Below are 21,877 nucleotides of genomic sequence, written 5' to 3'. Positions count from 1 at the left end.
TTTAATAGCAGCTTCACTGTCGATAAAGAAGAACGCCAATTCTGCTGCTCTGGTTACATCATAGATTTCAGCTTGAAATATGCTGCAATGATTAGGAAGCCTGGAAGACTTTTGGAGCTCAGACTGCGGGCAGAAGACAGCCTACTCCTTCCGTAATTTTGGATCCATCTGCAAATTGTTTGCATGGTAATCGGGTTCTAAGCCCTTCTAATGGGTCTTCCAATAATAGGTATTATGCGCTGAATGGATTGCGCTATCGAGAGATGATTAACGATGTTTTATGGTCTGGACAACGCTTTTATTGATTTTTATTGATCTGGACAACGTTTATTTTCAACAAGACGGCGCTACGTGCCACACAAGCAACGAAACCATTGATCTTTTACGGGAAAAGTTTCCGGACCATGTTATCTCTCGAAGAGGTGATCACAATTGGCCACCGAGATCTTGTGCTTTAACACCTTGTGGCTTTTTTCTTTGGGGCCACGTGAAAGAGAAGGTCTACGCCAACAGCCCAGGGTCGATTCAAGACCTCAAAGATGAAATTCGCGAGGCTATCGAGGACATAGGCCAGCTACTTTGCAATTTGATTATGGAAAATTTCATGAAAAGGATGTTGTCCTGTAAACGTGGTCGTGGTGGCCATTTCGACTATTATTTTCCACTATTAACGGCATACCTTCCTCTTTATAATGAAATAAACATCCGATCATTTATATTAAAAAATAGCATTTTCCTTTGAATATCAAAATAACACCTCTTATTGGAAAATCCTTTATTACAAAAGCAGGCCTCTTGCCAAAGTTTACTTGTGGAATAACGTTTATGTCCTGTGTGTTACTATGACCAAAAAGCCTTTGTGAGAATTGTCTAGTCATCAGGATCTTTATTTAATTTGTCTCATCTTTTTATTTAATAAGGCATTATTTTAGAAAGGTATATGTTTAGAAAAACATTTTTTGTTTTGAGATTCGTGAAAGAACGAAAATTTCTTGTAAAAAATTAAAAAATGTCCTTATTTCGTATAAAAAAAGGTATGTGTACATATGCTTTTCCTTTACGAGTGTTAAAAGTTCTGGACTTAAGTGTTTGTGTTATAATTAGTATTTCTTTATTTTGATTCGGCGAGACTGGGGCTGGATTAGCCAAAATCGTTAGTATTCGAAAATTCAATTTGTTTTCTTTCAATTCGTGTTTTCGTGGTGGTCACGTACAAGCGCATTCGGCTCTTGATGACGATGACCTCCACGAACGAACACAATACAAACGCTTATGTGAATCCTTGTTATTTTTCCCTAGTCGTGCCTAATTACTGTTTAAAAAAAATAAATTGAGTAATTAATTCATGAGTCCCAATTTGTGTAGCTTTGCTCCAAATAATAATGTGATTGATGTGTGAGTGATTGTAATTGCCTTTGTATTCCCTGGCTAAAAAAAAACACGCTTTACATTTAAGCAAACAAAAACTTGTTTACTACTTTTATTTTCCTGCAATGCCAAACATACTTACATATTATATAGCTGTACATTTAAAAATTTACTTTACTAATAGTTTCACTTTTGGGTAAATTTTGCAGGCTCTACAAGTTGCCGTTAAATTGGAGGGCGACGTCATTACAGCCAATGGATCCATCTTAAGTGGATACGAGGGCCATGAGGTTCAGTCAAATAGTAGTTTATCAACTACATCCATGTGTTCATGTAGCTGTGCACGTTTTAGTGCAAATCGTCATAAAAAGTGAGTTCACAAGGTTCCAGTTGCTAATATATGAGCTTTTATTCATTTTTTAACACTTGCTTGTGCGAGTAGAATTTATTGGAAAAATATTGCACGAAAAATAGTGAATTTCCTTTTCAAATTTTGTGTTAATTCTCTTTCTATTTACATTGAATTTGAAAGGCAACAATTTAAAGCGCGTCGTTCGCCCTCGCACATACGTCATTTATTGCCGGAAGTTGTACCGATGCAGGATCTAAGTTACGACACACACAGCCTGAATACGGACGGACTCGATATCGTGGATACATCCTCAGGCTCGCCTTCGAAACCGCACAGACAATTACTCAAACGCAATGTCTCACTACTCTCTTTTCGTATTTAAAATACAATTGCTATTAATTCAAGTTATTTAAGTATCAAAAGTCTTATGTAGTTATATATACATATATATAGGTATGCTTAAATACAATAATTTATAATTCGCTGGTAAATAAAGCTTTTCAAATCGTATTATTGTATACTAAGTCCATGTGTGTGTGCACAGATGCATACATGCGTATGTATGTATGTGTGTGGTGTACATACACATTTATGAATGGTCGTTGAGGCGACCTTAATTTATTGTAGAATTTACTATTATAAAATATGGTAGTCTCTTGATTTTTTCTTGTTTGCAAATATGTATGTATGTAAATAGATTCGAAAAATTATATGAAATAATTTATTACTTAGTAGGTAGATAGGTATTAAAGCTTAGCGAACGCCTATCCATTTATAGAATATCTTCGCGTAATATACAAATAGTATTTGAGCTTGTTACAGTCGTTTAATTCAAATCCCTTTTATTTATCTCCTAGGTCCAAACCAAAAATCGGTTTTTACGCTTTTCCATACCAGCCACGATCCATATATACGAGGCTCGTTTGAAGCATCCGTGCAAAAATAATAACTACTTAATTGTTTGCGGCTGCCATAGCAGAATGGCTTGGTGCGTGACTATCATTCGGGAGTTCGTAGGGTCGAAACTCCGTGCATGAAACAGCAAAATGAAAAATAATTTTTTAATAGCGTTTGCCCTTCGGCAGGCAATGGTAAACTTCCGAGCGTGTTTCTGCCACGAAAAAGCTTCTCATAAAAAACCATTTGATGTTCGGAGTTGCCTTAAAACTTTCATTTCATTTGTGGAACAATATAAAGTCTCACGCCACAAATAGGAGGAGGAGCTCGGCCAAACGTCTAATAGAAGTGTATGAGCCAATTATTTATTTATTTTAAACATTTTTTTAATTTTTGGGCATGCGCTCCTTTAAAGTTTATACACTTCTTTTAATGTTGTTTTAGTTTCTCGATCCCTTCCGAATAATAGGATTTGTCCAAGTCTGAAAAATAGCCATTCGTTTCTGCAATCACTTACACGATGGAATAAAATCTTGTTTCCGCCAGCCATTTCTTCAAATTGGGGAACAAATAATAGTTCGAGGGGGTCAAGTTAGGAAAATAAGGGGATGGTGTGTGCTGGCAAGATGAAAAAGGGAAATCACGACTTCCTCGATTCAAACGGAGCTAAACACAAAGAAATATACCGATCTGACTCAAACTTGATGTGTTCTTCCAAGAGATGCTACTAACGAAACGTAATCTCGATGCCAGTAGTGCCATCTCTCTCACTTTGCGCTGACTTTTCAAACGAACCAGAATGTTAACAAAACAGATCACTTTGATCACACCTCGTACTTCATTGCTTTTTAGTATTGCATATATATAAGTGATTTATTTTCATTTATAAAAAATCACAAAATGTAAATTTTTTTTCAGTTGAGCTACCTCGTATTAAATAAAAACAAAAATAAAGCGAATAAAATACAAAATAATGAGCTTAGGCGTCACATGATTTCGTTTTGTTCAGAATAATTTGTTCCATTTCATCATCGCTGTCAGGTGAAGAACATTCCATTAGCCATTGTATTGTTGTGGCGATCACAGCTTTCTTCATATTTTCCTTGCTTTCGTCTATCCATGGATATCTTACGATTGTCAACTTAGTTAATAGCATCGAAGTACAAGTGTAGTACTCCAAAGATACCTTCAATGCTTTCGATTTGTATTTCGGAAACTGCAGTAACGGTGACTGGCGGCTGTGGTTCATTGGCCGATTTCAATTTAATATTTTAAATAAACTTAATAAAGTTTATCTAAAATATATTTACTTATATTCTCCATTTTAATCACCATTTTTATTTACATTTAGAGCTTTGACTCAATTCGCAAAATTGAATTCGTGTTTATTTTTACTTTGCCATCAGCTGTTTTTTTCACTTGCAAATTCGTACAAGTAAAAATTTATCCAATAAAAACTTGCAACTTACCCTCAAAATGAAATGCCATTTTGCTCACTCACTTTCCCCTACATTGCAAGTTTTTAGGATACATGAACAGCAAAACTCGATAGTTTGTAACAATTGTTACACATTATTTGTTTCATGACAAAATTGAAGTCATGATCAATCAGCTGATTATAGAATTTGTGCGAGATACAGATCTGCATTTTACATGTTGCGCATTTTATGAAATCTTATATACCAGATATATAGTACATTTAACTAAAACATCGCATAAATCGGTTTAGTGTTAAAATATCGTCAGATAAATTAAGACTGGTCCAAATTGATCTAAGTGAAAATTTTTCAAACCTGTTGAGTAACAAAAGCACCGTGAAAGTCTTGGCCGCATTATAACATAAATTATAATCATATAACACAAATGTAACTGATAGGCTGATTTCATGTTAATTATACTCATAAGGTTGCTTCGGATATAAATTTGTAGAAGAGCATAAATGAAAGAAGCGCATTATATTATATAATTACTACAAAAGCACTCGATAAAAGCAATTGAAAAACCAATAAATGGACTTGCAATTAAGCGGATTTTACTGAATTTCCGCTGGTAGTAGATGATAAGAGATTAAAACTTTTCCACTTCATCACCTAGTTAATGGAAATTATTCTTACATTTATACAATTATTGGTCATCTTTTTTTAAATCAAAGTTTTAATAATATGGTGTTAACACGTAGTATATAAGTATGAATGAATGAGTTTTCTCAAGGCTTGGTTTGTTCTTTTATCAATCAGCCTTTACATTTTGTTCCTTATCTTTTGTATCGTTACGCATTTAAGGAAAACGTAATTGGTTAAGTATACAAATGTATCTAATTGCAAATCACATTCTTCTCATCAACCATTAACAAGTTTAACTAACATCTACACTTCCACGTACATATATTGTACATATGTATATGTATACATAGCATATCTACGCCAGTCACGATGTATTTGTAGCGAATGTGAAAGAATTAGCTGATTTGCTGACGTTACGGGGGTTGTGCCAGCGATTTGGCTACAGCAGAAGTCGACACACACTGAGATTGTGTTGACGATATACGAAAAAAGTCAACGCAGTCATTCCACATGTTAACTCGCTGCCGTCTGAACAATGGATTACTAGAAGCGAAATTCGTTATCTCGTGAGAGCTCTGTGCAAATGTGCTTTTTTGTAACTTTAGCCAGTGATGGCACAGCCTATGTTTATAAACAAAAGAAATAATTATAAAGAAAGTATTGTAATAATTTTAATTTAACATAAAAAAGCTGGTGCAAAACAAACAAAAGAATAAGTTGAAGCAGAATAAAAATAGAAATAACAATTAACAAACGAGCTTCTGGGCGCGAACACACTTAAAAAGAGAGTCATCTATTTTTCCATGGTTCAGACAGAAATGAAGTAAATTTTTTCTAAAATGAACAACACAATCTCACTTTCTGGCGGTCTGACAGCTGCCATTTGATTTATTATATATATATAATTGGCGCTTACGCCATTTTTGGGTGTTAGGCCGAGCTCCTCCTCCTATTTGAGACGTGCATCTTGATGTTGTTCCACAAATGGAGGGACCTACAGGGGAGGGACCGAATCCGATCGGCAAATATTTTCTATGAGGAGCTTTTTTTCAAAAATACACTCGGGGTTTTGCCATTGCCTGCTGGGAGCGATCGCTATTAGAAAAAACCTTTTCTTCCTGTTGGTATTTCTTCCGAATGGTAGTCACGCACCAACTCATTCGGCTACGGCAGCCGATTTATTCCAGCGCAAAAGCTGATCCCTTCAAATTCGCTGAGAGCCGATTAACGGCTCCATATTGGCAATATCTTTGCATTCTGTACATTATATGGTTTTTTTTAAACTGTTGTGCTCGCACCAGGTGAAAGTGTGGCGTTTGTACGAGTATCCCCTACAAAAAGTGGGAGTGAGCCTTGTTCAGCAATTTCTTTTTCAAAATTCAAAATAGTTGTACAAAACTTTAATCGTTCTAGCTTTTTAAATTTAATATATGTACATACAATATTTTATTATATTACATTAGATATATAATTTGTGTATGTGTGTATGGATTTGTTTTGCTCTATTCTCATATGAATAATGAGCCGATATTTTTTTCGCGAAAAGAAAACACCATTAGTTTGCATTGTGGAATTTAATGTCGCTTTCCTGAATTATAATTATTCAATACATTAGATATTATTTTGTAATCATACGAGTGTTTTTTACGGGAAAGTGCGAGGTGCAGGGACTCCTCGTTCAGCGTACCGAGCATTTGAAAGAAAAAACAGTAGGGGCTTGGTCGCCACATAACATTGCCGCCAACAGCAGACGTAAAGTGGTCACCAAATCATTTGCAACGATTGCTCTATTCTTCGCACTTTTGTTTAATATTTGTTTTTGTTAAACCAAATTCCTTTCTTATAATAAGTATAATAAGTAATTTCATTTTTTATAACAACTTGAAAAATGTGTGGTCTAATCCATTATTTTTGTGTAAAATTTTTGTGCATATGGCTTAAAAATGTTTTATAGTCGATGGTATTTAGCTCCTGGCCAATGCTACGACTGCTAACATACCGGCCAACTTCTATTATTTCTGTGATTTTATCGATATTTTCTTTAGCATCAAAAATGCCTGAACGAAATCGACGAAACCAAAATTGCATGTAATTACCTGTTACGGTATAGGCACCATAATCACCATTCACAGTTTCTTGCATTTTCGCTTTCATCAAAGAAAAACTATAAAATGTACCAAATTTCTCTTTATTGACTTTCATTGTTAACACCCTGTAATTCGCAACTGAATGGAACAAACAAAAAATAGCCAAGAGAATTTCTTTAGTGTGAAATGTCACCTTGACAATGAGCATACACTTCAAATGGTTTGATCGATACATACTTTACGAGATATCGATCAATACAGCCATCTACCGAGAAAATAAAGGATGTCTTTTTCCCCAAGCTAATGTAATAAGTAGAGAAATTGTAAAACTACCAACACTGCCAATCTCATAACCTGATAATTAATTCCCTGCCCTGAATATTCTATATGTCTAACGTAGTACCTAAACATAATTTAAGCCCTAACCTCATCATTGTCATAATTTAAAATGCCGGTAGTAGGTTTAGTTCCCAAGAAGACGCCAGTGTTTGTTTTTCAAACTCTTTAGTTGATTGGTTTTTCCCCACAAATAACTAATTTTACATAGAAATTTTGAGAAATAGAAATACGTATCTTCCGTTAATTCCGTGATACCCGCATTTTCAGCATCTAAAACTCCTAGGCTTGGGCCTTCTTGATCCCGGAATTCGAATATTGTTTATTTCAATGCGAAATCAATTTCAAGTCTTTCTTTTAGTACTTTTTGCTTTCACTTACAAAATACAAATACTGTTTCATTTATTTTTTTTCGCGCACTAAATCCACATGCAGATATAAAATTTAAAAATTATAAATTCTTACCGACAGTAAAAATTCCAGTGCTCTGTAGAATTGTTTTCGTTTTTGTAATTAATTATGTCATCCAAATTGCAATGAACGTTAGAGCTTCCGTATTTCAGTTAGGATAACGCGAATACTATTTATGTGCTGAAAAATGCTCTGCCTCGGGTATGCTATTTTTTTTTTTTGCACCTTCCAAAGCAATATCAAATATCCGCGTAGGTTTCTGCCTTGGAAAGCTTCCAATAAAAACCATTTGCCGGTGCAGAACTGAAGGGACATTCTTAAAGAAATACCTGTTAAGCATAGTACATACAATTATTATTATTACTTTTAATTTATCATTGTTTAAATTATTTGAATGAATTTTGAGGACAAATATTTGTCGACAATATTTACGTCTTAGGTTTTTAAATCAGAATTTTAACAAAACGATGCTCAGCTGATTTAATTATGCGTCTTTATTATTGTCTTATTTACTTAGTTCGGAAAGATTGCATGTAAAATGCACACATACATACATATGTATAGGTATGAATATAAGTAGTATTTATTCCATTATTACTTAAACATGCCTGGCTTTATTTTGTGTTTCTTGTTTGAAAGAATATGGAATCTTTTCATCTACATATTTCATAACTAAGCACTAAAAGGTAAACATTCATGGGAATAATATACATACATACATATGTAATATAATTTATACATCCTCAATCATATCATTTAAGGAGAAAAAGTTACCTTCAAATAACCTTATTACCTACAACATATACACAGTGCATGCGCACGCATGCAAATACTACAGTTTTACCTAAATATAATCCATTTGTCATGTAGTTCTTCCTTAAGGTTTGTCAGATATCGAATTTATTTATTCGAAATTCATATACATACATACATACCAACATACTATATTAGTAAGTGTTATGAACATATACATATGTATATAATGTATATGTATGCCCATGCCAACAGCTTGCTTTTGTTTATAGTTTTTTTTAACATTTTCATCTTTACCAATTTTTGAACCATTAGGAATTTATATTTTTTTAATTTATGTAGCTTAAGTCCTACAAATTACGCTAAGTAGATATGAAAACGTTATTTGTACTTATATGAATATATTTGTGAACTTTGGACAAAACTACTATTTAACTGTAGCAGGCCACTAGGATTTTCATAACGTTTTATATACGAGTACATATATATTCAAGAATATATTAGTTTGGGCGAAAAGATATTCATTATTTTCTCGGTAGATGGCTGTAATGATTTATATCTCGTAGAGTATCGGTCAAACAATTTAAAGCTCGTTGTCGAGGAGGACAGTTTTTCTTTGATGAAGGCGAAAATGTAAGCCAGTCTGAAATTGTGAATGGTGTTTATGGTGCCGATACTGTAACAGCTCATTGCGTGCAATTTTAATTTCGTCGAATCCGTTCAGGTATTTTTGATGTTAAAGAAAATGTGGATAATGCCGAAAACGTCAATAAAATAACAGAAATAATCGAAGTTGGCCGTAGTAGTATTCGTAGTAGCCGTATCATCGCCCAGAAGCTAAAGATCGACCATAAAACAGTTTTAAATCATTTGCGCAAAAGTTTTACGTTTAATGGATTTATTTTTCCCCAAACTAATCTATTCACATATGAACATCCATTGATTTCTTGGAAACGTCACTAACCATTCGAATGAAAGCTTTCATTTACTCAGATGATGTTTTACTTTTTGAGGTTATCTTTGTGTTGTTTAAAAGCCATGAAATATCATATTTGAGTGCCATATTAAAAGCATTTCTTGCATCTTTAATTCAGACATATTTTTGAATAGGCGTGGCGTGTAATTTTTAAAATAATTTTTTTCATTTAATTAGTAATTTAAAAACTTAATATATGAAATACCGTTGTAAATACCAGATGTAAGATGTTATAGCAACATTAGCTGGAGAGGCGTGGCTCCAAACGCGAAAGCCGTCGAGCAAAACTTAGCCGCCCACCTACTTACATACAACATTACTACTTTAAATAATCCTTCTGAAACCAGCTCTTCAGTGATTAACAGATATAAAATGAGCATAAGTTGTTTTGTTCAAAGTCCGCAGATATATATTTGTCACTACAGCCCATTTGGACCTAGTTATTGTATACTATATGCATTTAGAATTGTAATGCGGTACTCGCAAATGAAAAACAAGTTTTTTTCTTATTTTTAAAATAAGTATTAAAATCCGTTGAAAGACTTTGTAATATAAAGAAACTCGAAAATAAAAATAAATTTACAAATATGATAAAATACTCATACATTGTTTGATCTTCTATCCTTCGACTACTTGCGATATCCACCAGAAGTTTTAAGTTTTATTTAAAAAGCTGCTGAGGATGCAAGAATGGTGGAATGAAGTGGAAAACTGAGCCTAACTTTGCCATCACCAGTTAAATTCACTGATAATACTTGTTTACAGAAAAAAAAAACAAAAAACAAAAACAATAACCAGACCATCTAAGGGTGCGACCAGAGTGAACGCTGATGCCGAGCGGAGCCGAGCCGAGCTTATTGACGCTTATTTTCATGCGAGAAGAAAATTTGTATATAACACAGTGAATGCGAGAATCAGCGCTGAAATTCTGTTTATTCCATGTGTTTTGCTCTTATGTCATTTAATTTTGTTGTTCATTTGTGTTTATAAAATTGCTGTACACTGTAATGGATTCATCTGATGAAGAGTATTTTGCTTCTCCTAGTGTGATTAATGCAATTATTAACACAAAAGAAAACATCCAATTACACTAAAAAGGAATGAATTTGGTGAATTTCATCATTTATATAATGATTTAAGAAAATATCCAGCTAAATTAGGATATGCAAAATTAGGTGTGAAAAATTTCAAGTCGATCAGATTTTTAGAAGCCAGTGAAAATTAAGCTCAAAGATTCCGTTACATACATACATACATACATACATATGTACATATAACCCGACCTAATAAAAGTGTGTTAAAAACACAACTGCACTCTAAAAAGTAAACATCAACAATCCAAAAAAGCGAGCAAAACGCTTTGAAACTGTTTTCTCGCACTCTTCGGCTTTGCTCTCTGCTCTTGTCGGCGCTCACTGTGTTATACACAAGCTTATTTGTATTGACTTGTATGTAATCAGTTTTATCGCACTGACAATCTCGGCTCGGCTTTCAGCGCTCACTCTGGTCGCACCCTAACTACCATGTAAAATCAGTCGGCTGAGATTGAAAATCCGTATAATTTTTTTCTGTTATGTAGTTTTCGAGATATCGTCAGATAACGGGTTTGTATTAAATGAAGTTAAAATAAGAAAAAAAGGTAGATGTAAGTCCACTACACGATCAAAACAAGTAGGGTTTCTCATTTCCCGTCACATAATGATTCCCGGGAAACGAGAATATTTCGAAAATATTCCCGGGATTCCCGGGAAAATCGAGTTTTTATATTTACTAATTAAAATAAATTTATTAATTTAAAAACAATTAAAAAATTCATTTTCACATATTTTATTCATATTCACAAAACAAAAAAATTCATATTTATTCAAATTCATAAAACAAAAAAAAAGTTATTTATTAGAAGAGTTTTTAAAATGAGTTCTGAGACAAACTAGCGCATTAACTGAATTGTCGTTGAGTCTTGTCCTAATTTTGGTGACAAAAAGGCCAGCAGTCGAAAATACTCTTTCACTTTCCACTGAAGTTGGTTTAATGCAAAGAAGAGCATCTAAGAGCATTTTCAAATTTTTGGTTAACTTTCCACTAGCTTCAAATAAATTAAATTCTTTTAATATAGTCTTATATTCTGTATCTCCAGTACTTTGTTTTTTGGCGCTCATACTATTTATAGCACTTTCAAGCTTTCGTTTCAAAACATTCGCGGGCATTTCTGCTTCTATATTGTTTTCCGTTTCGGAAATCAATACGCTTTCTTCATTTTCAAGTACAGTGGTGTCTTCAAGGATATTAACTGGAAATAGGCGGTGTAACAATTCTTTAGATAATTTAACCATTTCAGACTTCGACGACATTTCAAAAAACATATCATCTTGATTGGAGTACAATAAACTTGAATTATTTAGGTACTTTACCAATGAAATTAAAATTTTGGATCTTCGAGTTGTCATACGGAATTTAAAATTTTGTAATAATTCTCGAGATATTGAATTATCTAACGCATTTAACGTTTCTATTAGGAACGATAGTATTCCCTCACTCTTTATTAAATCCATATCACGTCGACATAATGCATCGGACGCTAATTTTACTGGACGTAAACAAGTAATTAATGTGCTTACAATTTGGAACAGCTGATCTTCCTTTTCAAGTAGATGTGTAGCATTAACTTCGCATAGACTTTTTTTAATCGGAATTCTTATTTGCTCAAATCTTTCCAACATATCTAATAAGCTATTCCACCTTGTCGTACAGTCTAATGATAGGTTTAATTCTTTACCATATTCTAATTTGACATTTTGCTGAAGAATTGTGTTACGTACTGGCGATTTTCTGAAAAATGATGCTATCTTGCGGATTTGTTTTATTGCATCCTGGATATGAGGTTTTAGATCTTTGAATTTAAGGTCACTTATATTTGTATCATGTTCATATGACATCCCTTCAAATGTTGTATTTTCGTCTTTGTCAAGACAATCATAATTATCAATGTCGCTATCATCATCTGAATCTAATAATTGGTCTACTTGGTGCTGCTGATTTTTTTGCAATAATAATTCTGTCTTAGTAGAACCAAAAAGGGTATCCAGAACAGCCAAATGAATCCCATGTGTGTAGCATTGTAAATGGAAGGCAGGAGCTAACTTTCCAAATTTCACCATAACGGCTGCTCCATCAGTTATGATTGCAATAATATCTGTAGATAAATTCAAGTTAAATTCCTTTAACCGCTCATTAACTAAATCTAATGTTTTTTCAGCTCCACAACTTCCTTCAATTCTTATTAATCCCAAATTTTCAAATATCCCACCATTGGACATAACATTGATATTCATGTATCTACGATTACGGCTGCTTGTCCACTCATCTACAGTTAAGCAAAATTTTTGATTTGCATTTAGAATAGTTGAAAATCTATATTTAAGTTTTGATTTAACTTCGGCATAATAGTTGAATATAAGATTCATTATGTGTGAAGGATTTTTAGGAAGAAAATATCCTTTCGCACAAATAGATTCACGAATGAACGTACTTTTCGAAATAACATTGATGGAAATTCCATCTACAGCTGCTAGTTTTGCAAGAATTTCTTCCAATGATTGTTTCTTTACATATTTTAAAATGGAATTTTGATTTCCTGAAATTGATTTATCAGATTTGTCCGGCGATGAAGTACTTGGAGCGTCGAATTTATTGTTCTTGGTAACCAAATCTATTCCATGTTGGATTTGCATATGACGATTTATTCCACTTGTGGAACCTCCCTTTCTCATAATCACTTGATTACATTTATTGCATTTTGCTTTGTCCTTATTAGTAGAATCAATGGTAAAATAAAATCTCCAATTTCTTTCTGACGACATTCGTATTTTTTAATAACCCTTTAATTTTAATATTTAAAATATCAGTGGAATAATAACTAATTGTTATTAAAATTCAATTAAACTTACTTTAATTCACAAAGAAATCTTTTAACCACTTTTAATATATAACTTTTTAAAATATAAAAAGTAAAGACACCCAAACGCTATGACTTTTCAAATATTTGTGTTGCACAGCTGTATAATCACGAAAACAAGAAAGTCAATGCTTGCTTAGCTTACTTTGTTTTTGAATATTTTTAAATAAAAAAAGTAATTTGAATTTTTCATTTTAAATGATAATAAATGTTAAATAATCCCGGGAATTTACGTTTTTTTTTCGGGAAATCGGGAATAGATATTTTTGCGGATTACCCGGGATATCGGGAACGGGAAATCCCGGGAGAGAAACCCTAAAAACAAGTAATACATCAAATTAAATGCAATTGAATGTTCTAAATTTCTCATACTTCATTCTTTAATAAAATCGAATGTTTTTAAGACATTTACAAAATTAATAAAATAAGGAATTATATAAGAAAACGCCATTTATTTCTTTTTTAAAACTAACACAACTAGAAAAATTTTAAGTTATAAATGCAAGAATGCAAACCCATGAGAATAAAAGTAATTCGCGTTTGCATTCACCATACTTAGCCTAAGATTACTAAAGTTAAGAGCTGATTGAACTAACATATGAAGTTTACACATATTTCGTAGAACAGTTTTTCTCTTACTTCGTTCGATCGTTTAATCTCAGTTGCCGATGTTATCTTATTGTATGCAGCAATATCATTGCCGAAAGTGTTGTTGTTTTGTAATTACGAAGCACGTGTTAGTCGATTCGACTAATAATTAACGTTTATGTAACTTCATTTATGTAGCCCTCTTTTTGGCAACATTTTGTTATCGAGTTGGAGGTAAAGAGCTTGTGTTTTTTTTGTGCTTTTGGTAGTACAGGTTGGAAACATCAGTTCCAAAAAAGCTTAACCTACGATTTTATTATAACAAAGTGCAGTCGTTTATATGTGTCATCTATATGAGCGAGTGCAATAAAGGAGTTGAAGCCTGGAACAACTGCTCTTGAAATTAAAAACATTTAAACTCATTTATCTTAATACAAATTAGAGGTATACATGTACAATGCATAATATATGTATTTAAATAATCACCCTGTCGGAGGATTTATAGCTTTTGCAAATGGCGTCGTACGTTGGCCATGTTTGCATTGTGAACTAGACAGCTGCAGTATGCAAACATATAAGTGATGATTCTAAATCTAAAATTGAAGATCTCTCGAAATTAGTCAACATAACAATATTTCTTATTATTTAAAATTCTTTGCCAGTTTGCCAATACGAGCATTTGGCGTGTCATGAATTTTTGTTGTAGTGAGTGCGCGTAGCTCCGTATATATGTATCTATGTATGCACCCAAGGATGATAGATTACCAGGTCTGGCTTTCAGCTAAGGTGAAAAACGTTACCGGATATTTGGCAAGGATGATAGATTACCAGGTATTGTCATCCAATCAGTCGTTGTTCAGACGACAACATGAGCGTGAATTGTGTTGATTTTTTTCGTATACACCAACACAATCTCAATTTTTCGTAAACAAACCGTTGTCATGACGCCAGTTACGTCCATGATAAAAATAATTCAGAATTTATGGCTAAGATCAGACCGTTTACCGGCTTTCAGCGAATTTAAAAGAATCAGCTGATGGGCTGCCGTCACAAAAACGAATCACGTAATCTCTTTTATACAAGGTGGCGCAAAAGTAACCGTGCGATGTTTTTGGCTGTAATTAAAAAAAAAAAAAAGAAAAACTTTGATTCTTCTTGTGGATTATTTTTATTAGGTCTTTTAATTTTTTTTTACATCAAGTCGAGAATATGATGCCATGTAAATGGCCGCCGCCATAGTTGATTGCCATTTGAGCCCTTTTTATGGTATTTTCCATCACTTTGGCCAAAACTTCCGGCGATAGGTCCTCACATTCTTGACGGATATTGTCTTTAAGAGCTGCAAGAGTCTGATGCTTGTTGACATAAACCCGCGACTTCAAAAAGCCCCACAAAAAGAAGTCTGGAGCGGACAACGGGAGATTAGGCGCCCGGGAAATGCATCTTCAGCATATCGGTTGTGGCACGTGCAGTGTGTCCAAAGTCACCGACCGATTATTGGTCAAATAAATAGTCAGCAATATTCCGCGTTCTGTAGCAGTGTAGCGTAATACTGTTTATTAACGTGTATTTCGCATGTGTTTACTACACAAATGTCAAAACAGAACTGACATTAGGGGCCAATCGCAAAATTTATAGCATTTTCTGATAGGAGGATGTCTTTAGCGCCACCTGTTATCTTCAGATATGAAGAATGAGGTGAAGAAGAAGTTGGCCCAGAACAAAACTGGGTTCGAGGACTCTTTTTCAAACCACAAATTACGCCGACAGAGGAAACTACAGTCCGCATTTAAAATCGAAAAGCAGGTAACATGCGTTTCTGGCCTTCCGTTTGGTGCGGATAGCGGCGATGTTGAAAATAATGAGGAAATTTAGATGTTATGCCATCGACATCAAAACGAGCAACAGATTCTTTAAACCTGAGCAATATTTCAAAAAGAGGTTATTACTTTTTATTGAGGTCATTACTATCATGTTGTGATAGATGGAGGTTTTAGATGTATGTATGATCCGAGGACCCAATATCGACTCGGATCATTTCCTTGTTGCAGCCAAACTACGTACACGCCTCTGTGCAGCAAAAAACGTACATCTAACTATGCAAAGAATGTTCGACACCGAAAAGCTGCAGTCGCAACAGACAGCCAGAAGATTCGCCACTCGACTCCCACTCTTGCTCTCAGAGAGTACTGCCCAACAATCCGGTATGCACGAGCAGTGGAGCAACATTTCCCGATCTCTATGTACCGCCGTCGAAGAAGAAATCGGATTCCGGCGAGCCCGAAAAAACATTTGGTACGACGAGGAAGAAAGAAAAGATGCTGCCTATAGAGCCACGCTGCGATCGGTCGTAATGCGAGCCATGTGGGATCGCTATCGCCGAAATACGTGAGTGCGAGTAGCTTGAGCTGCTGGTTAATAGGAACAACGCCTGAAAATTCTACCAGGCTTACAGAAGGTTTTAAGACCGTGGCGTTTTCCTGTAAGAACAAAGGTGGCGACTGACATCCAGAGCATACTTAAATTATGGAGGGAACACTTCTCGAACCTGTTAAACAGTGACAGCTGCACATGTCACAGAGAATGTGATGATCCCGATACCGCAATCGATGACGAGAGAACTGCCGTTATCCGATACCCGACCATGACGAGGTCAGAATAGCGTTAATGCGGCTAAAACCTAACGACGAAGCCGCGTGCGCCGACGGACTGCCGGCTGAGCTATTTAAACATGGCGGCGAGGAGCTGGTAAGGTGGATGCATCAACTTTTATGCAAAATATGGTCGGATGAAAGCATACCTGCCGATTAATATTTAAGTGTGCTCTGCCCAATCCATAAGAAGGGTGATCCTGCAATCTGTGGCAATTATCGCCGAATTAATCTTCTAAATATCGCCTATAAGGTTCTAGCGAGAGTATTGTGAGAAAGACTCAAGCCCACCATCAACCAACTCAGTGTGGCGTTAGATGGGGAAAGTCTACCATCGACCAAATATTCACAATACGCCAAATCTTGGGAAAGGCCCATGAAAGTAGAATCGACACACACCATCCTTTCGTCGACTTCGAAGCTGCATTCGACAGTACGAAAAAGAGTTACTTATATGCCGCGAATTCTGAATTTGGTATCCCCACAAAACTAATACGACTGTGTAAGGTGACGTTCTTCAATACCAGCAGCGTCGTCAGATTTAGGAAGGACCTCTCCGAGCCCTTTGATACCAAACGAGGTTTCAGACGGGTGATTCACTGCCGTGTGATTTCTTTAACCTGATGTTGGATAGGATCGTACGAGCCGCAGAACTTAATCGCTCAGGCATAATATTTTATAAGAGTGTAAAATTGTTGGCGTATGCCAATGATATTGACATCATCGGCCTTAACAAACGCGCTGTTAGTTCTGCCTTTTCCAAACTTAATAAAGAGGCAAAGTGAATGGGTCTGGTGGTAAACGAGGGTAAAACGAAGTACCTCCTGTCATCAAACAAACCGTCGGCGGTCTCGCGTATCGGCCCCCAAGTCACTGTTGACAGTTATAATTTCGAGGTTGTAAGAGAAACCAACGTTTATTTAGAAACCAACATAAACACCGACGCTCAAGCAATTTTGGCCGAGCTTAATAATGGGCGCCAGGTGACATCAGGTGACACCAGTTTCTTCTTCACCTGGTCTTTCCAATGCAGAGGATACCTTCCTCTTCATCTGTTACCACCAGCTGGTATCATATCGATTGATTTCAGAGCTGGATCTTTACTCGTTGCGCTATGTCTATGTCATCTAAAGCTCATACAGCTCATCGTTCCATCGTCTGCGATATTCGCCGTCGCCAACGTGCAAAATGTCCAAAAATCTTGCGCAGAATCTTTCTCTCAAACACTCCAAGCGTCGCTTCATCGGCTGTTGTCTCCGTCCAAGCTTCTGCGCCATATGTTAGGACGGGCATGATAAGAGTCTTGTAGAGTGTTAGTTTTGTTCGTCGACAGAGAACTTTACTGCTCAGTTGCCTACTTAGTCCAAAGGAGCACTTGTTAGCAAGTGAGATTCTACGTTGGATTTCAATTGTTATCGGGGTTAATGCTGGTTCGTAAATAAACGAAGTCTCTTATAACCTCGAAATCATAACTGTCACCAGTGACGTGGGAGCCGATACGCGAGTGCGCCGACTGCTTATTTGATGACAGGAGGTACCTCGTTTTATGTTCTGAATTTTACATACATTTGTTGTGAAAATAGTTTCTGTTCTCCGTTTGTCACTGCTGTGGTCCCTTAATATTTTTCGTTTTACTTTGTCGAAATTTCCCCCTCCATTTGGAAAATGTAAGCACCTATTTTTATAATTACGAGCAGAAAACAGTGATTATTGTATGCCGAAATGGACAAAAAAAATGTTTGGACTATAGTCAAGAATTGTGTGTTTTTGAAACTGGTTATCTATTTGAACACAATAACACGAAATCTTTAGGTTAGGGCTGGATTGCGGAAGTTGGGTCCAAGACGTATCTGCAGAAGGTGATGTGATTAGAGTACAGTAGATTCTGTTTTTATGCGGTATATACGTTCCGCAAAAAACAGCATAAAAAAAGCTACCAGTTCTATAGTAAAACTATAGATACGTTTCAATAAATAAAATCGAATAAAAAAGGGTACTAGTCCCATATTATAACTATATATACGTTCCATATCTGAAATAATTAAATAAATCCGCACTATTTCAAAACCGCATAAGAACAGAATCTACTGTAGTTGATTTCCACTTCTTCCATTCGCCTTTAATTTAGGAATTCCAGTGAATGGAATCACCAAAAGTTGTTGTTGTGTTGTAAATGTGCGACAAGCTAATTTTATGTACTTGTCATTCACTCCATTCGTCTCTTCTCTCGTTTGACATTTATAATTTTAAAAAATGTTGTTGCTCGAATTCTACCACCTTCCATTATTCTATTTTCTTTCACAGGATTGCAGTTTGCTCAATTTTGAAGACAGAATACAACTCTGCATTTAAAGAATCACAACCAATATCTGTATGTGTAGCTTCCATGCAAATGCATATTTGTGTCTTTGAGAACGCCGTTAAGCGTAGAGCGGCATAATTTCTATCCAGGTGTTTTTGAAATTGATCTATTGTTTGGTGAGTGGTGTTTGGTGTTTTAAATTATTTCTGTTCGAAATGTAAAAGTTTCCTTTTTTTGTTAGAAAATTGCGAAAAAGACATCTGAAATTTTTTGAACTGGGTGGAAATCGAAAAAAGCAGCCGCGGAAGTAAATAGTTCTGAATTGAGACGCTTATTACAGGACGAAAACAACACGCAGAGTAAAATGGCGCCAACAAAGAATACCCGTGCATCCACTAAACAGGCTGCAACGACAACAGTGTCCACATTATTGCCACTAACAAGAAAAGGACTCACTCGGCGGACTGCCATAAATGTCGATGATCAAAATGTGGGTATAACACAGACGCGCGGCAAACGTAAAGCCGAACATAGTCCTGCCAAGAATGATAAAACCAAACGCTCGGCGCTTGGTAACCTCACGAATAATGTAAAATTAATGACAATGACGACGAAGACTGTCCATTCCGAGGATGACACTAAGCAAAGCACACATTTTACGAAGAGGAAGGAAAATCAATCAATCGGAACAAAGACGCAAGTGCTCAAAGAATCTCGTAACACAATAGGGAATACTGATGTTAGTACGCTTCAAAATCCACCGACGAAAATCGCAACAAGAGCAACAACACGAAATGCGAATGCTGTTAATACTTCATATAAAAATGTTTTGGAAGAAACAGGTAACAAATTAGCAATACCAAGTGTAAGTACCTTAATAGCTACGTCGTCCGTGAAATCTCGGAAATCGGATCAAGCCCAAATATTGCCTCCGCTTCCTGCGGCTCCAGTTGTAGCAGCCGTGGCAACAAAGCAATCACAGTCTAATAAGCCAGTAAGACGCATTTCTAATGAATTCAACAAGACTGAAGAAAGTTTGTACATGTCGGCGTTGGAGGATATTTCTAGTTGTGAGTCGATGCGCCTATCTAGTAATTTCGAAGCAGCTAAGCGAAGGTCGGCCCTATTATTACAAGAGAAGAGCAAGTCCGAAGGTGTACCAGTTGATGAAATTAGTGAAAAGCCACCGCCTGCAACAATACCGAAAGGCGTGGAAGATTTCGACAAAGAAAATTGGAATGACATATACCAAGTGTCACAATATGCCATGGATATTTTTAATTATTTGAAATCTCGCGAGGCGGAGTTTCCTATAACTGATTATATGGTAAAACAAATACATTTGACCAAGTGGATGCGAACATTGCTCGTAGACTGGATGGTTGAGGTGCAAGAAACTTTCGAGCTGAATCATGAAACGCTTTATTTGTCAATAAAAATAGTTGATCTGTTTTTGTGTCGTGCTGTTATCAACAAGGATGTGCTGCAGTTGCTTGGTGCAGCTGCGCTCTTTATTGCATGTAAGTTCGATGAACGTACTCCACCACTGATTGAAGATTTTCTTTACATTTGCGATGGGGCGTACAAACATGATGAGCTTACCAAAATGGAAATGACTACACTACGCACTATCAACTATGATCTAGGCATACCATTGTCGTATAGATTTTTGCGACGATACGCTCGTTGCGGGAAAGTCCCAATGCAAACGCTAACGTTAGCACGTTATATTTTGGAGATGTCACTCATGGATTATGCTGTTATTCAATTTAGTGATTCGAAAATGGCATGCGCAACTTTGTTCATGGCTTTGCGCTTACATGGCGATAAAAAACCGTGGACACAGACGTTCGAATACTACACCGGATATATATTGACTGATTTTGCCGAAATAGTACCCATACTAAATGCTGGTTTGCATCGTAAACCAAAAGTGAGGACAATACGCAGTAAATACTCGCACAAGATTTTCCATGAAGTGGCCAAAGTCCCGCTACTCACAACGGAAGAACTATTCGAGAACAATTTAGACCTGAATATTAGCATAAAAATTGAGGATTCCTGAAATTTATTATATTTAAAAGATAAGCCAATTAACGAAATGAATCTAGCTAAATTAAAAGAATACAACCATTCATTAACCTGCCAACATCCAGTCGAGCACATACATACTAAACGCACACATTATATCATACCTCATCAACGTCAGGCGTAATGCTTTTAAGTTTAAGTGACCATAGATGTTAAATTAGTCTATATTTTTTTAATGTTAAAGATATTTTCATAAAGCAACATAATCTTCGTTTATTTGATAAACATGTTTCATATACAATTTGTAATTTGCATTTCATTTATAATTTCCAAACGGATAAATTGTACCGGCCAGAATGGACTGCATTGCTACAAATCTGCCTAAAGTTGCCTAAGTCACATTAATTACGCAGACGCGTGTTTAGCAGTGTAATTGAAGCATTCTTCAAGCTATACATCGGTAGTGCTTTTGATTGCACGGCTCAGCTAGCAAGAGCACAATGTGACACCGGCGCCGTGAAATATAAAAAAATGTAAATTAAGGACGTATATTTGAAATGATACTGAATACGCTTACAAATGCGATTACCTTAATCAGATCTAACATAATTCAATTTTGTCAAACTACCCTTTACTATTTTCTATGCCAATTTTAATAAAGAATCAAGTAACTAGAACGAAATTGTGTCCTTCTAAGCATTTATTTTGTGCTTGATAAAGAAATACTTGTGTTATAAGTTTTGAATGTATGTTTTGTTAAATTTACCGTTCGTTGTATGTTACGCTTAGAAGCCTTCGCTTGTTTATGTTCTACATTTTTAATAAAGTTATGTGTCAAATACAAGAGTAGCACCTTTTATATATGTATGTTTGTACATTGCGCTTTACATGTACATCTGTCATACATATTTAGTTTACCTTCAGCCGTTAACACTAACAACCGGTGTAGCTCAAGGCGAATTTAGTTTCTCTATCATTGTTGTGTGTGTTGTAGTAGCATGGATCGTCTTTTTAATTTGTGGTGGTGTTTAGATGTTTGTGCCCATCTCTGTTAGTTTGATCTGATTTTAGCAGTGGCTTGCATTTGTTGTATTTGTATAATTTTTG

General features: G+C 35.4%; 2 protein-coding genes across 2 annotated transcripts in view; both read left to right on the top strand.

Moving 5' to 3' along the window:
- Positions 1 to 9,802, top strand: part of LOC128856000 (two pore potassium channel protein sup-9) — a 29,341-nt gene extending 19,539 nt beyond the window's left edge. Inside the window, exons 5-6 of the mRNA XM_054091318.1 lie at positions 1,578 to 1,738; positions 1,901 to 9,802. Coding sequence (XP_053947293.1) covers positions 1,578 to 1,738; positions 1,901 to 2,102 — 363 coding nt within the window. The 3' untranslated portion in view covers positions 2,103 to 9,802. The remainder of the gene's footprint in view (positions 1 to 1,577; positions 1,739 to 1,900) is intronic.
- A 9,004-nt stretch (positions 9,803 to 18,806) lies between these two features.
- LOC128855999 (G2/mitotic-specific cyclin-B3) lies at positions 18,807 to 21,452 on the top strand. The gene is made up of 2 exons (XM_054091317.1): positions 18,807 to 18,915; positions 18,981 to 21,452. Exon 2 carries the CDS (start codon positions 19,104 to 19,106, stop codon positions 20,802 to 20,804), a length of 1,701 nt encoding a protein of 566 aa, XP_053947292.1. The 5' UTR covers positions 18,807 to 18,915; positions 18,981 to 19,103; the 3' UTR covers positions 20,805 to 21,452.
- Positions 21,453 to 21,877: the final 425 nt, after the last annotated feature.

The sequence above is a fragment of the Anastrepha ludens genome, chromosome 2 (genome assembly GCF_028408465.1).
Source record: "Anastrepha ludens isolate Willacy chromosome 2, idAnaLude1.1, whole genome shotgun sequence".
Classification (NCBI taxonomy): domain Eukaryota; kingdom Metazoa; phylum Arthropoda; class Insecta; order Diptera; family Tephritidae; genus Anastrepha; species Anastrepha ludens.
Note: the sequence above shows the minus strand (reverse complement) of the source record. Positions and strands in the feature narration are given on the sequence as shown.